Here is a 14,605-nt window from a genome sequence, read left to right on the forward strand (position 1 = left end):
CATTTTTTCATCAGTTCATTAGTATCTGAAAAATTAGTTGTGTAAGTTATATGTTGAGGAGGAGGAAAATATAAATTTTACATAGATCTGGGAATGCTTATCTAATGTATTTTTCCTAAAGAATCATTATGTTTCAGGGATTAAGCCAGCCACTGGTTCAGAAAGATTAAGAGATTTTATTTTAAGAAAATATGGGCATTTAGTGTGTTTTGCTGCTGGCCATTTTCAGAGATGAGATCCCAGACTAGAATGGACAAATGTCTATTCTCATATGTTATTTTTTATGTTTCTACTGCTTGTGGTGCATTCCTTATTGCTTCTTATGTCCTTGGCTCTTTACTTTCCCCACAGACACATTAATGTACTCCCCCTATTTTGCATTTGCTCTGTCTAAAATAAAGTCTGAACAGAGAGAATAAAAAATGACAGCTGGCAACTGAAGGATGAATAATAGCTTTACGAAGTGGCAATGAGAAGATTTGGAAGCTCAGCTGTGCAGGAGGACTGTGTTGCTTTACTTGAGTAGATGTGTGTGTTACCTAAGGTTTGGTTCTGTTTTTTCATCCCCTACTATGCACAAGTTCATAATAATTTTAGTGCGTTCACTTTTTGTATGATTTCTACTCTCACAACCCTCTTTCTTTCCAGGTTTTTATTCTTCTTCATCCAGTGTCACTGGCTGTCTGCCATGCCTGTGCCACACAGCTGGTTCAGTGAATCAGGTCTGTGATAAACTAACTGGCCAATGTATTTGCCAGGATGCTTCTGTAACAGGACAGACATGTGAGCGTTGCAAAGAACTGTATTTTGGATTTGACTCTGTCACAGGGAGGTGAGTGTCATTTTGTTGCATATAACGTCCTTGGAACCTTTTTCTCATAGCTCATTGGAAAGTTTAGCGACAATAAGAAGGTGTGCTCCAGTTACATTAATCCTTCTCTGAATTCATCTGTGCACTTTGATTTACATGTGGTACTTTACACAACGTGTACTCCCAGGAGCTGAAGGAAATGGAAGTTTTGCCACAGCTTGAAGTAGAAATAACATGAAAGCTGTATAATGCTAATGCTGTCTAATGTCATAGTTATTTGGTAACTGTTTCTCTACATTTTGCCTGTATCTTCAATAAGATGTGATGGTTTCTGAGGTGTTACTCATTGACTATTAAAACACAGGTAATGTGCCATTCTTATAACCAGTGAATGCTTTTAAAGATCTCAGCTATTTTAATGGGGAAAATGAGGTATAAATAAAAAAATACAGATATCCCTGTCTTTCCAGATTTTGTTTAGCAACAGTAGTAGAAATACAGCAACTTTCCTCTTAAAAATCTGTTTTTCTGAAGCAGTGTTTTTTTCTTCAGCATTTAGTTATCTGCCACAGGGTAAATTGTTTATCTAATGTAGCCTGGGGGCTTCTAGGTACGCTGAAATTTTATGGATATATTCCCTGGAATGTAAGGAGAAAACATATTTATAGGTAGTGCATTTTTATTCCAGCTATTGCTCAATCTTTCTTTTCCAAGATCATCCTTCTTGCTTATCCACACAATCTCAATTCCCTTTTAAATATTGTCCAGAAAGACTGTGCAGCTGTAATGCTAATCATATTTTAATGCAGAGTGATTGTGTTAAATTGTTATATTTAGTATTTTTGCCTTTAAAAACCACAACCAAACAAAACCACAGGCAGAAGCAAAATCTGTACAATGTGTAAAACATTCCCCATCCCTGAGTTCCTTTTGCCCCAGCTAGTGTGGGGCAGACATGCTTTTAGACAGTGATTGTAAGTGTTGTCTTGCATATATTTGACATTATTCTGCGGGTTTTTCACTTTAACTTTTATGTTACTGGAACTTATTGGGAGATTTTTAGAATTAATTTTTTACTGTTGTGGGTCACAGAGGCATCTGCTAATGGCCGTAATCTGTGGGAACAAGGACTTCTATTTTCACTTCCTGTCATTCCTAATGGTGAGGAATAAAATGTGCGTAATACTAAAGCTCCCTTTTAAATTTATTTTCCTTATTGTTAACGATCACTTTTTTCTTAGTTACTTGAAAGAGAGGGTTTTTTTAGGAGACGATGAAGAGGTTTGTGTCTATGTTAAGCAATAGCTTTCCTCAACTAGATATTTGCCTTCAATTACCTGCATTTTGAGCTGTCTTCTGAAACTCAAACTATGGAAATAACTAGAATTCCCTAGATCCAGATCTGGTTGTAAAGTAGAAAGTTTTTACAGTTCTGGAATTTGAATCAGAGTTGACTTTAATGCTTTAATACTACTTAATCCTCGTGACAGAATTGAAGACTTGCTCTGGTAGTACATTAACATAATTAACTTGTGTTGCATATGCTTGGCTTCCTTTTGGTTATCATCTACTTGCAATGTACCTCTGTTCCTTGAGCAGAAACGTTTACCCACTGAAAATGATAATCAAAGTCTTTATTTGTTAATCTATTTTAATCCATTTATTTAACTGTTAATATCTTCTTAAAAGAGTAATATGCTTTTTCTTTCTCCATAAAGTGACAAAGTCATTTAAACCACCCTTGCTCTAAGTGTCTTCTACAGATGCTGTGGTTACAGAAAGAAAAGGATATGAGCTATCTGTAGTGGCAAAGGTGTATCTGCCTTAGCACAAGAGCAGAAAAGAAGTAAAAGTTGTGATACATAGACCGTGGGGCTTTAAAATTCTCCCACCCTAAGGAATGTAAATGTGAGCTGATTTATTTTGTGGTATTTTTGAGATAACACAGTAACTCCACATGTTTTAGTGCATTTCAGCTTATGAAGCAGGGAAATTTCTTCAGCAATTAAAGAATTAGTAATACCAGGGTCTTGCAGAAGTGTGAACAGATCTGTAATGGTTGTGGGCATTGGTACACATTTGAAATGCTTTACCTCTGTATTGTTTACTATAATGAACTGGTCGATGAACATCACAAATTGTTTATCTATATATATATATCTTGACAGATTACTGTTTATGAAATCCATTTAGCAAGTGAGGTTTTCCCATAAGGATGAAAAATGAAGATTTTAAACAGATTGCTGGAGAGGCTCTAACTGCACCTAGAGAGTCAATGTAATAAAGGTTTCTCTATATTAATATTACAAAACCCATTTATCCTCACAAAATCAATATTGCAATTCATCTTGGCCTGACATTTCTCTTTCCATGTTTTAAAAGTCTGTTTTCCTTCGTTATATATAATTCTGTTTTTAATAGAACTCAAATCTATTTGACTTGGACAATCTTGAAGAAGTCGCATTTAACAATTCTGAAAATATTTCTGACATGATTAAAAGTTTAAAAGAATTAGTTATTTCTTTTTTTAAGATCCTTAATTGGCTAAATCCTTAATCTAGACTGCAGAGCATGAACTGTGCATAGCAACAGATCTGATTCTGGTGTTCTGCAGTTTAAGAAAATGATGCATGTGATTACACAAACATAATGTGTAATCCTGTGGAGCTGAATATGGTGACATGAATGCTGCTATGTGCAGGATCTGGTGCCCAGTTCAGTGTAGATGGAGGTAAGGACCCTACACTTACCCTAGAATTTAATGGAACAAGCAGAAAGCAGCAGCCCCACCCTGCCAGGCACTGAAAACTATTACTGTGGCTGTACGTGTATATGAGTTTGATTGTCTCATGTGTGAATGATAATGAAAACTGGAATACTCAGGGGACCGTTATTCCAAAGAGGTGCAGTAATATACAGAAGCAGTAAGAGCAGCTTGTCTTTTACTGTGTATCTATTGAGACACTTGTTAACTACCCCCCCAATGTACTAAATTATCATCACTCAATGAAATTGTGGAATAATAAAGTGCTCTCTCACTGAGCAAATAATTCCGTCTTCATTTTTGCCTGTAACTAAACCGTTTCTTTTTTCAGTCATGACATTTATATAGTCTAAATAAAATCTCTATTTGAAGGGGGATTTGAATGCACTGTCTACAGATGAAAAGACTTACTACAGTTTGAAAAAATTGCCCTTTTCTCTTGACTGTAAAAGAGAGCAAACTACAATATAGTGGTTTCCGAGAGAATGTATTTTATTTATTCCCAAAAGGATATTAGTCCATAAAACAAATTTGCAGCTTATTTTGGAGCTTTAGCTTTTACCAGCCTTTTTAAGGGTGTTGAATGATTCCCCAGGAGATCACACAGCACGAGCTGCTGTGGAGTAAAGGAACTCTAATACAGAGAGCTCTGTGATGGGCAGAAAATGTATGTGAAAGTTTTCTTAAACCTGTTTAAAAATCTGTCACATTTAGTATCTATTTCACTGATTATTGACCTGAATTTTAGTGTCCTAATGTGAAAACAGTTTCAACCCTCCCTTGCCTTAAAAAGCCATTAACCATAACTGAACTCACTTTTATCTCTGCCTTCATATAGATAAGAGATAGACTAAGGTGATAGTGATGACTGTGAAAACGGCAAAGTAACTTGTGTAAAGGCATCACCACATAGTTCCCTAGATCTAATGAAACTGGACAAGGAAAGATTAGACAAATAAAAATCGACAAATTTTGTTTAAGTCTGAGGGTTAGGAGAGCAAAGGGAACATGGCATGACTCTCTCCCGCTTCTGCTTCTTCAAGGTCTTTTTGCTGCTTCATCATCTTGGGACCAAGCATCTGGCGTAAATTAAGATTCTCTCAAGGCTGATGCTGCTTATGCCTGAGAATTGGACTTTTCCAACTCAGGGCAAGGGGAATGAAGTATAGATATCCCAGTATGTTTTAGCTGCACTGTACAGTCTCACATTTTCCCCAGTCCATGTTATTTCAAAACTATCCTTAGTGTGCAGCAATTGAAATATAGTGCAATTAGAATCTAAAGCGCAAAGTTTTATTTGCCATTGTTGACTTTCTGTTATGACAAATAATGGCAGTCTGTATTGCAATAGGTAGCATAACAGTGTTTGCAGTAAGGAAAAAATTGCTTTGCTTAACTTCTGAGATGCTCTGAGCCTTTGAATATTTGCATAATCTGATATTAGTGTCCCTGCTATAAATGAATGTCAGTGGGGAAAATAGTATATCAAATGAAAAACAAGGTGATCATGAGAGAAGTTGATTGTGAGAGGTTTCACATGCAAAAGCCATAGCATAAATTAATCCTGAAAGTACATGACTGATACCAGAGAGATTTACACAATTAAGATGTGGCATTTGTGTGATACCAATGCTTTTAAAGTTGTTGTTCTTCTAAATTAAAAAATAATTCAATGTACACATTTAATCAAATATTCTTTTTAGTTATTTCAGTTTTGTCCATCAGGCTGCAAAGAAAATGTGTTTTCTCTTATAAAATTCAGATTTTTTGTATTTCATTTCCTTTCACTGTTTTAATTTGACGGGTTTTTCCACCCAATTCTTGTCTACATTCATTCTACATTCATTCTTCTTTCTTCACAGTATGTTACCTATTTCAACTTCAAGTTGCCTTTGTGGACAAAGAATTATTAACTAATTTCTTTTTCAACAAAAGCCTAGTTTTCTGTAAGTTAGAAGTATTCGTATTTTGTGCAGAAACTTATCAAACTGTACCAGTGTATTCTAGTATGTAGAGTATACACGTACTGGTAAACTCTAGAGCACTGCAAGACAGGTTGTGTGAGTGTGGCAGGACTGAGTGCATAATGTGGTTGTCATCAAATGTTACTATTCAGTTTCTATATAGATAAATATATACATAAAAGCTCTTTAATTCTAAGCAGTTTTAATCTAATTTAGAATATTATTCTGGCATTGAGACCTTAATGTTTATTTTTTTATAATGCAGGCAGCATTTTGGTAAGATTTTTTTTCACCAGACTAATGGGTTTTTTCCTGTGTCTCAAGCTCCTGAACTGTTGATGATTCTTTAATTATGTTACCCAAGGATCCTTTAAACCAAACCCTACTGTGCTTAACTGCAGTGTTAATGTGTTTTGATAATTTCCTTGCTTTGTTTTTGTTTGTAGATGTCAGCACTGTAATTGTCATCCTGCAGGAGCCATTAGTGGGACTTGTCATCTTGTTACTGGACAGTGTTTTTGTAAACAATTTGTAACTGGCTTGAAATGTGACAACTGTGTTCCGGATGCTAGTAATTTGGATGTCCACAACCTATTTGGCTGCAGTAAGAGTAAGTGAATGTTAGGTCTTGAAAGCATGTCTTTCAGATTAGTGTTTTGGTTTTGTTGATTTAGTGAGTTTTCAATTAGGTCAGCCTAATGTTGTCTGGTCTCTGAAGTTTGGGTGATTTTCACTGTGAGTACTCAGGAGTGTTTTCTAGAGAGATGCACAGAATGCTTCCTGTCATACACACAGCTTATGCTTGCAGTCCTACCCAGTGAGAAATAATGGCCCATAGTTCCCTTGCACTTCCCACTATGTTCTTTGCAGTGACCAATGCAGAGTTCACCTTTTAGTCACACAAATGCAATAGTATTTGTACAACTTACAGCTTAGCCCCCTTTCCTGCCATTAACAGGAGGCAGGAGATCTACTTTCAGGTGGTCTGAAGAACAGAAGGTCTGTTGAAGACCTGCTCCTTGTGATTAATTCAGAATCCACTCCTCAGTGCAATGTAGCCTCTCTCCTCTGGAGGCTGCTTTTTCAGTTGCTTTGGGAAAATATGTAGTATGGTTTAAGAGAGTGTCATAAATCTGCATGTATGAGGTGGGCCTAATGCTAATTTACGGGAATTGTAAAGAAACACATTGCAATGGAATATCTGCATTTCTGCCCTTGCAGTGAGTCTGGATCTGAAGAGATAGCACAATTTCAGCGTTTGTGTCATAATAAGTCAGAATTAAATGTTCAGATTTGCTCGGCAGTGCAAAGCTGGCAGGGATTTTAAAGGAGAGGAAAAATATATGTAATAAGAAAATTAAATTATCAAGTTGTCTTCAGGTCGATGTTCAGAAACAGGCTTTAAGGACATCATACCATGCAATATAAATGAAGTGCTCTTCAGATGCTAAGTAGTTATTTCTCTCAGCACGCCTAATTAATAATGGCCACACTGATCCTACTGTGAGACTTAGGTAGCCATGTATAATGCAACAACAGGGTTAGACATTCCCAAGTAATCTCTGAAGTATGTTTCTAGATCCTCCTTCAACAGGTTGTTTTTTTTTTTTGCATATTCTGCGTAGGTATTTGTGTGACATTCATCGTTGTGATGTGCACACTATTGATTTGCAAGCATGTACATACACAAAGACTCAGTTTACAAGGACAGATACCTTCATTCTGGAATTGAATCCCTTTGATTCCAATTTGTATTTCACTGAAAATCAGTTTAAATTTCCAATAATATGAATTGTGGAATGAACAGTGCCAGAAATGCGATAGAAGGAAGAGACTTCTTTTCCAAAGATACTTATTTTTTTAAGTGTTCAGATACAGTTTGGTTTTGTTTTTCCCCATACTCTTCTGTAGAAGGCATAGTAACTATTCATCGTGCAGATAGTTGATTGGCTTGTTGTTTCTTTAAAAAATGTAGGATGTTTCAGTTGAATGTATAATAATAATAATACATGGCGCTTTTATGATGCTTTCATCTTCAAAGTGCTTTGCAGACATAAACCAACCTACTTATTTATGTTGGGATATACATTGGATAAAGGTCAATGGCAATTCAACTATAAAATTGATTAATAATAATATGACACAGATAAATAATACAATAGATTGTAGCTGGAAAAATACATCAGGCAGTATTTGAAATGACAAGCGGAGTCCTCTTCTGGACATAAATGATATAGCAATTGCAGTCCTTTGATTGTTCGTACCAAAATATTTTAACTTGTTGCACAGATATGCAGCTTTGCCTGGCTTGGTAGTTGTGGTTATTTTCATTGCAGAATAGTATTTTGTTGACTCAGACCATTACTCATTATAAGTCTTTGCAGAGGGAAGCAAACATAAGTTGCTGTCATCGTTCAACTCACGTTGTTTAAGGAAAAGATCTATTTTCAGTTTTTCTGCCCAACAATATCTTGGATGTTCCATTAAAGAATTATGAAATACAATACTTTGCTTACACATCCACAGTGCAGACCAGCAGACACATAGAAGTAATATGCAGTAGTATGAGACTGAGAATGAAGAATGAAGGTTATGCTGATAAATTTCTGTGATTGCTCAGGTCTTGTGAACATGTATTGCATGGAGAGAAACTTTCCAAAATGTCAAAGGGATTTAGGAGTGTTTATCTCTTTTGGATTCTTTACTCTTGTAAATACTTTACTCCTGTAGATAGTTAAGCATACATTCACTTCCTAACTCAGCTGAACAAAACCCCTCTAGTTTGGCAGCAAAGCAACCTCTGCTTTCTAGTGGGAGATGCTGACTGTGTTCTGTTGAATGCAATGAATTCTAGAAATATATTCTGCTATGTCTTGGCTGAGAGACTGCAGTAGAAGCAGGGCTTTTCATTATCTTACTCTAAATAAAAAACTTCAACTCACCTTTTAGGTTTGTATTAAAACCCCGTATGTTTAAAAAGCCACTGATGTTGGCCTAAGTCTCCACATCCATCGCTTGTGTGGCTTGAGGTATTCATGTTGTTTTCTGTCTGCAACTTCACTCTGCTTCTTGTCTGCTGTTAGCTTGGCCAAACAGATTTTGATAATTAACTTTTGGCAAATAGTGTGTATTAAGTAAATATCCATGTAATGAGGATGATGATAGTTTATAAACAGGAGGGAAGATGAATGAAACCCACGTTTCTACTGTTGATATTTTCGTGTATGTGAGGAAGAAAACACAAGGAAGAAATGCTTATGTTATGGGTATAAACTGGAACACAAGAGGTTCCACTTAAACTTGAGAGGAAACTTCTTCTCAGTGAGGGTGACAGAACACTGGAACAGGCTGCCCAGGGAGGTTGTGGAGTCTCCTTCTCTGGAGACATTCAAAACCCGCCTGGACACATTCCTATGTAACCTTATTTAGGTGTTCCTGCTCTGGCAGGGGGATTGGACTAGATGATCTTTTGAGGTCCCTTCCAATCTCTAACATACTGTGATACTGTGATGTATGCAGGAATGTAAGGATGCTTGCGTATGTATGAATGTAAGGAAGAAAAGCTTATTGGGTGGTTCTGGATCCAGCTCCTGATAGCTTACTTTACATGCTGATTTCTCTACTGCCCTATTCTCATTCTCGGACCAAAATGTTTTCCTCTAAATCCACACTATAGAATAGAATCATTTAGGTTGGAAAAGATCTTTAAGATCATTGAGTCCAACCATAAAACAGTATGTTTACGTGCACATCCTTGTATATGTGTATATTTATGCATGTAAAGTTTAATTACTGGGTGATAACCATTATCTTAGGATGGACCATGGGCATACAGTTGGATTACAAAAGAGAAACAGGAAAGGCTTTGCTCTTTCTGAAAATGTGAGACTTTTGGCTTGTGAACCAGAGGTTTGTTTTTCTCTTCAGTGATACCAGAGTAATTAAGTAGCACATTTTCCAAAGTTAATGGAGGTGATAGCAGAGTAGTATTTTGGTAAATAGGAATCTGAAGCTGGTTTCTTAAAATGTTAGCTACCTTTCTCTCATTGATTTAAATTTCATTGGAAACAAATGAGAGCAAATTGTCTAAATAACTTTAAAAATTTGCCTCTTTGTTTTTTGTCGTTTGATTAAGCAAGCTTAGTGTAACACTTCAGTAAAATTTGCGGTTAGTTGGACTTTCCATTTCTATTCTATTAGATGAAGTTATGCCTGGCTTGTGAGAAAACGGAATGAATCCTCTAAAGCAATAAATTATATGTTTATATTTGAAATATAGACTTCAATAATGTGACCAGTAGACATGTTCCCATTTTATAGAGGTCTTGAAATACATTAATAGAAAAAAGTGTTTGGAAAACTATGTTGTACTTGCTTTAATGGAAGGGGGGAAGGAGGTATTAAGTTTATCTGTAATTTGTTTAAATGTGTAAATTTGATATTGTTGTGGTTCAAGTCCAGCTGTCATCTAAGTGTACAATGCAGCTGCTTCCTCACTCTCCCCTCCCTGAGTAGGACCGAGAGGCGAATGAAGGTAAAACCCCATGGGTTGAATTAAAAAAGTTTAACTGAAATAAAGTAAAATATAACAGTAACGATATAAAAATAATAATAATAGGAAATAGAAAAAAGGAATGGCCACATACTCCACCCCCCCAAAAAAAAAACAAACAACCCACGGAAAAAAGCAAGCCAACATACCTGGTAATTCATTATACAGTGGATCCTCTTCAACATGTTACCTCCTTCTCTGGTGACATTCCAAAGTCTTTGCCTTGTGGCCAGTCCATGATCACTTCCAAGATTCCTGGATGACTGGGATTTCCTGTTTGAGCCCATTGTGTGAGTAATGTATCACACTTACTCCACGTAGCATCAATTGCATGTTGTATAAAGGAGATTCTCCCTTTGAACATCCAGCCCAGCACAGGCAACAGGGGTGCCAGGAGGAGCTGTGCTTCAGTGCCAATCACTTCCGAAGCAGCTCAAACCTCTTCATAGGCTGCCAGTACGTCTTTCTGTGATTTGTGTGATTATTGATTACCTTCATTTTTACATCCTCCTTTTTTAGGTCCATTCCAGCAACCTCCTCCTACAGGAGAAGTTCTCAATTCCTCTGTCATCAGTCTTTTGTGGAGTCCTCCTGACTCACCAAATTCTAACAGGCTTACTTACCAGCTATATAGGGATGAGGCTGAAATTTATACAACTGAAGACTACCACCCTTACAGTAAGTATTTATAGTAACACATCAAAGAATTTGTGGGTTTGTGTGCACATAGCTATGTATATGTGCAGTTTTTCCTAAAGATTTCTCGTTTGTCATTATTATTCTATGTTTTTGAATACATAGCTCTTTTTTCCCTTAGTGAGTTCCTGTTCTGTGTTATTAATTTTCCTTGAAAGAAATTAATACCCGAGTCTAAAATCTGGCAAACTGAGTGACTCAAAATGGCTTATAATTTTTTACTTTTTAAATCTGAAACACTTTAGAATTGACTCACCAGAAGTGTTCTCTCCAAATTTCTCCAAAATCTAATAGAAGCATAAAGTCCCACATAAAGAATGAGTGAATGAAAGAGACCATAAAGTGCTTAAACTCTTTTTTTTCATCCTCACAGTTTTAAATTGTTAACAGATTAGGAAAGTGCCTCTAAGTTTTAGCACCTTCTGTTAAGTGGAGCTCCTGATTTGCCTCCAGCAGCACCACATCTGTCATGTTGAGGCTTGCAAAGGGATCCTCAGAAAGCAGTCCTCAAGGATTCAACACTCTGTCCTAGCTGGAAAGGCATTTTGTGCTACTATTGATCCTCTTATCAAAGTGTTCTGTTTTGTTTTTGTTGTTTTTTGGTTTGGGTTTTTTTTTTCTTTTCCCTTTTTTAAGGCTATAGATATGCTTTAATGGTACTAAGGTTTGATTTCTGTTGTAGTAGCTTCTTTAGCTTGTTGCATTTTCATCTCAATGCAGCATTAGTATTTTTCAGAAGTTGAGTCTTTCTAATTATTGTCATTTACCCTGGAGGGAAAACAAAAAGGCCTTTATTCAGTGGAAACACAGATCCTTGGAATGCACCTAGTATTTTTACATTTTGGTGCATCTTGCTGTGTTACAGTTGATTACTCGTGCCTTATGCTGTGAATTTGGACACTGCTGTGTATACCATGAAGAAAGGTATGCGACCCCGTGTAAGCATGGAATTAAGTGAGAGGAGAGAAATAAACTTTTGAAAAAGTTTGGAGGGGTGATAGAAAACATTCCAATTCCACAATTTGGTTTAAAAGCTTAACTTTAGTAAAAATAAGAATTAACGTTATAGAGTAAAAATGTCTGATTGTGTTTAGCTGGCCAACAAGCCATTAACATGTTTCTATTTAACAAAACATTACTTTGCACAAACATAGATTTTGTTTGAAAAGACATTTCTGACACTTCCTGGCAATCCCCCTACTTAATGATGCGAAGTCGTCTGCTGGCATTTGAATATCGAGAATAGGTTGCTTATCCTGTAAGAACTTTCGATAAGGTTTTTTTTCTTCGTATAGTGTGGAATTTGGAAGGCTTATAATTCAATACTGACTGAAACTTCTCATGTTCATGGTGCTGGTTACTTCTCTGGCAGATGATACCAGCATTCTGGGTGATCTGCCTCTTCTCATGTCTGTATTTGAACAGTAATGTGCATGAACATTAGACCTGGGGCCTTTGAGTCTGGGTTGGCCTTAATCCATAGAGTCCTGGCCCATTCCAGAGACTCTTTTTGGGGGATGGGTTGGTTGTAGAGCTAGGGTAGTATTGGTGCAGTTGTTTCTTCAGTAGGTGTGAATTTGGGAGTTGGTAGCTGGGTAGGCAGGCAGTTCTAGAGCTGGTTCTAGGGAACCTCACAGTTCTAGATCAAGGCTGCTGGTTCCAAGGCAGGGAGGTCCTAGAATCTAGTTCAGGGAGTACTCTTGTTTTGTCATGTCACAAGGAATTCTGACACTTGCAGGTGCTGATAGCAGCCTCACTGGGTTTTTTTCTTTCTTATTTTCTTCTCTTTTCCTTTAAGTTGAAGGCATATAGGATGGGAATCTGATCATCCCATAAAGTTTAGCTCTCCCAGGTTTCTGTAGCATTGACTCGCGCTGCCTCTGTGGCCACTCTTTTCTCTGGCCATAAAAGAGGGAACTGGACACGTGGCAGTCTCTTACTTGCCTTTATAGCAACTGCTGGTCACGCTCCTGCTCCCAGGGTTCTGGCCAGCCTGTCCAAGAGACTTACACTTGTCACACTGGCTTTGGTACCCACGTTTGTGCCCAGAATCACTTCAGCCAGAGCAGCTGTGTCAATGCAGCTATAGCTACAAAGCTATCTAGAATAATGGAAAGTAGGGGGTAAGGAAGGTAAATGTAAACTTGGGATATACATTTTTAATAATTATTTCATATTTCGTCCAAGATCAGATGCTTTAAAATGAACTATTAAGCACCATTTTAGAAGTAAAAGCACAGAAAGATGAAATATTTGGTCTTACAGTACAAAATGAGTAAAAAACAAAGATACAAAACCTGTCAGAATGGTTTTGTTTGATTTTTTTTTTTTTTTCTAAATCAGACCCTCTAAGCTGATGGTGATTTACATTTGAAAGAATTATTTCAAGAAAGGAATGAGAGGATAATTGTATTAATCTTGCTCATGATTGAAGCATGAACTAGGAGAAATTCAGTGGAAAGATAATTTCTTTAGTGATGCCAATATGCTATGGAAGATAATAAATGGAAAAAGGGTGTAAGGCTTCCCAGTTTTAAAAAAAAGAATTGAGAAGTTACTATATTCATAATGATCTCAAGAAGATCATGGAACTAGATGATCTTAAGGTCTTTCCAACCCTAACCATTCTGTGATTTTATGCAAGGAGACATAACTTACATCCTGGTTTAGGGCTGAAAAGACTTTAGGTATGCATATTAGGATTATTTTTAATATGTTACTCATACAGTTTTCTTCTGTTTGCTTTAGGTGTTCAGACCTTCACTGATACCATGTTGTCTCCATACACCTTCTATTCTTATTACATCCACGTTAGCAATGTTCATGGTTTTACAAGAAGTGTCTCAGTGACATACAGAACAAAATCTGGGATACCTATGGGAAGCTTGAATTTAAATCCTTTCTTTCCTGTTAGTGACCACTCTGTTTTACTTCACTGGACAAGCCTCTCCAATTACTCTGGGCCCATAGAGAAATACATTTTGACATGTATTGGATTTGTTGATCTTCAACCTTGTGGTCAGTATGAAGGCTTAGAAACTTCAGCAACTATTGGGAATCTCATTCCATTTACAAAGTATATCTTTTCTGTGCAAGCTTGTACTAGTGGAGGCTGCTTAAAGAGCCAGCCAGTAACAGTGATTACTGCACAAGCTCCTCCAGAAGGGCTACACCCACCGCTGGTAGAAACCGTCAGCTCTACAGAACTGGCTGTGGAATGGTCACCACCTGAGAAACCAAATGGTAAGACATTGTATTTACTTTTGTAAGTAAGTCAAAGATTTTTGCAATGAAAAAGCAGCATTTTCTCAAATCTGATTAGAATCTCCTTATCCATGTGACATCAACTGAGAATGAAGCGAGGCATTGTCTTAATTTGTCTGTCTGCCACTAAATATATTCTCAGTCTGTGTTTTATTTGTTTGGCATCCAGAACTCCAAGTGAATGTGTTTGGTCCAGGATTTAGCTCTTTGTCATGTTTAACCCCAGCTGGCATCTAAACACCACCCAGCTGCTCACTCGTTCCCCAACCCAGTGGTAAGCAGAAGTGTAAAGCAAAAGCTCCACATTCAAGCAAAGCAAAACAAGGAATTCATTCACCATTTCCCATGGTTAGGCAGGTGTTGGGCCATGTCCAGGAAATCAGGGCTCCATCACATGTAGCAGTTACTTAGGAAGACAAACACCATCATCACTCCAAAAGTCCGCTCTTCCTCCTTCCCCTAGCTTTTTATGCTAAGCATGACGCCGTATGGTGTGGGATATCCCTTGGGTCAGTTGGGGTCAGCTATCCCAGCTCTGTCCCCTAGTAACTCCT

At 37.1% G+C, this 14,605-nt stretch overlaps 1 protein-coding gene across 1 annotated transcript in view; it reads left to right on the top strand.

Moving 5' to 3' along the window:
* The window catches only part of USH2A (usherin), a gene marked incomplete at both ends in the record, with an annotated part of 378,822 nt that overhangs the window by 78,175 nt on the left and 286,042 nt on the right, over positions 1–14,605 (top strand). Inside the window, 4 exons of the mRNA XM_080614877.1 lie at positions 649–832; positions 5,986–6,149; positions 10,611–10,769; positions 13,536–14,030. Coding sequence (XP_080471003.1) covers positions 649–832; positions 5,986–6,149; positions 10,611–10,769; positions 13,536–14,030 — 1,002 coding nt within the window. The remainder of the gene's footprint in view (positions 1–648; positions 833–5,985; positions 6,150–10,610; positions 10,770–13,535; positions 14,031–14,605) is intronic.

This window comes from Psittacula echo (genome assembly GCF_963264785.1).
Source record: "Psittacula echo genome assembly, chromosome: 4".
In the NCBI taxonomy this organism is placed as follows: Eukaryota; Metazoa; Chordata; class Aves; order Psittaciformes; family Psittacidae; genus Psittacula; species Psittacula echo.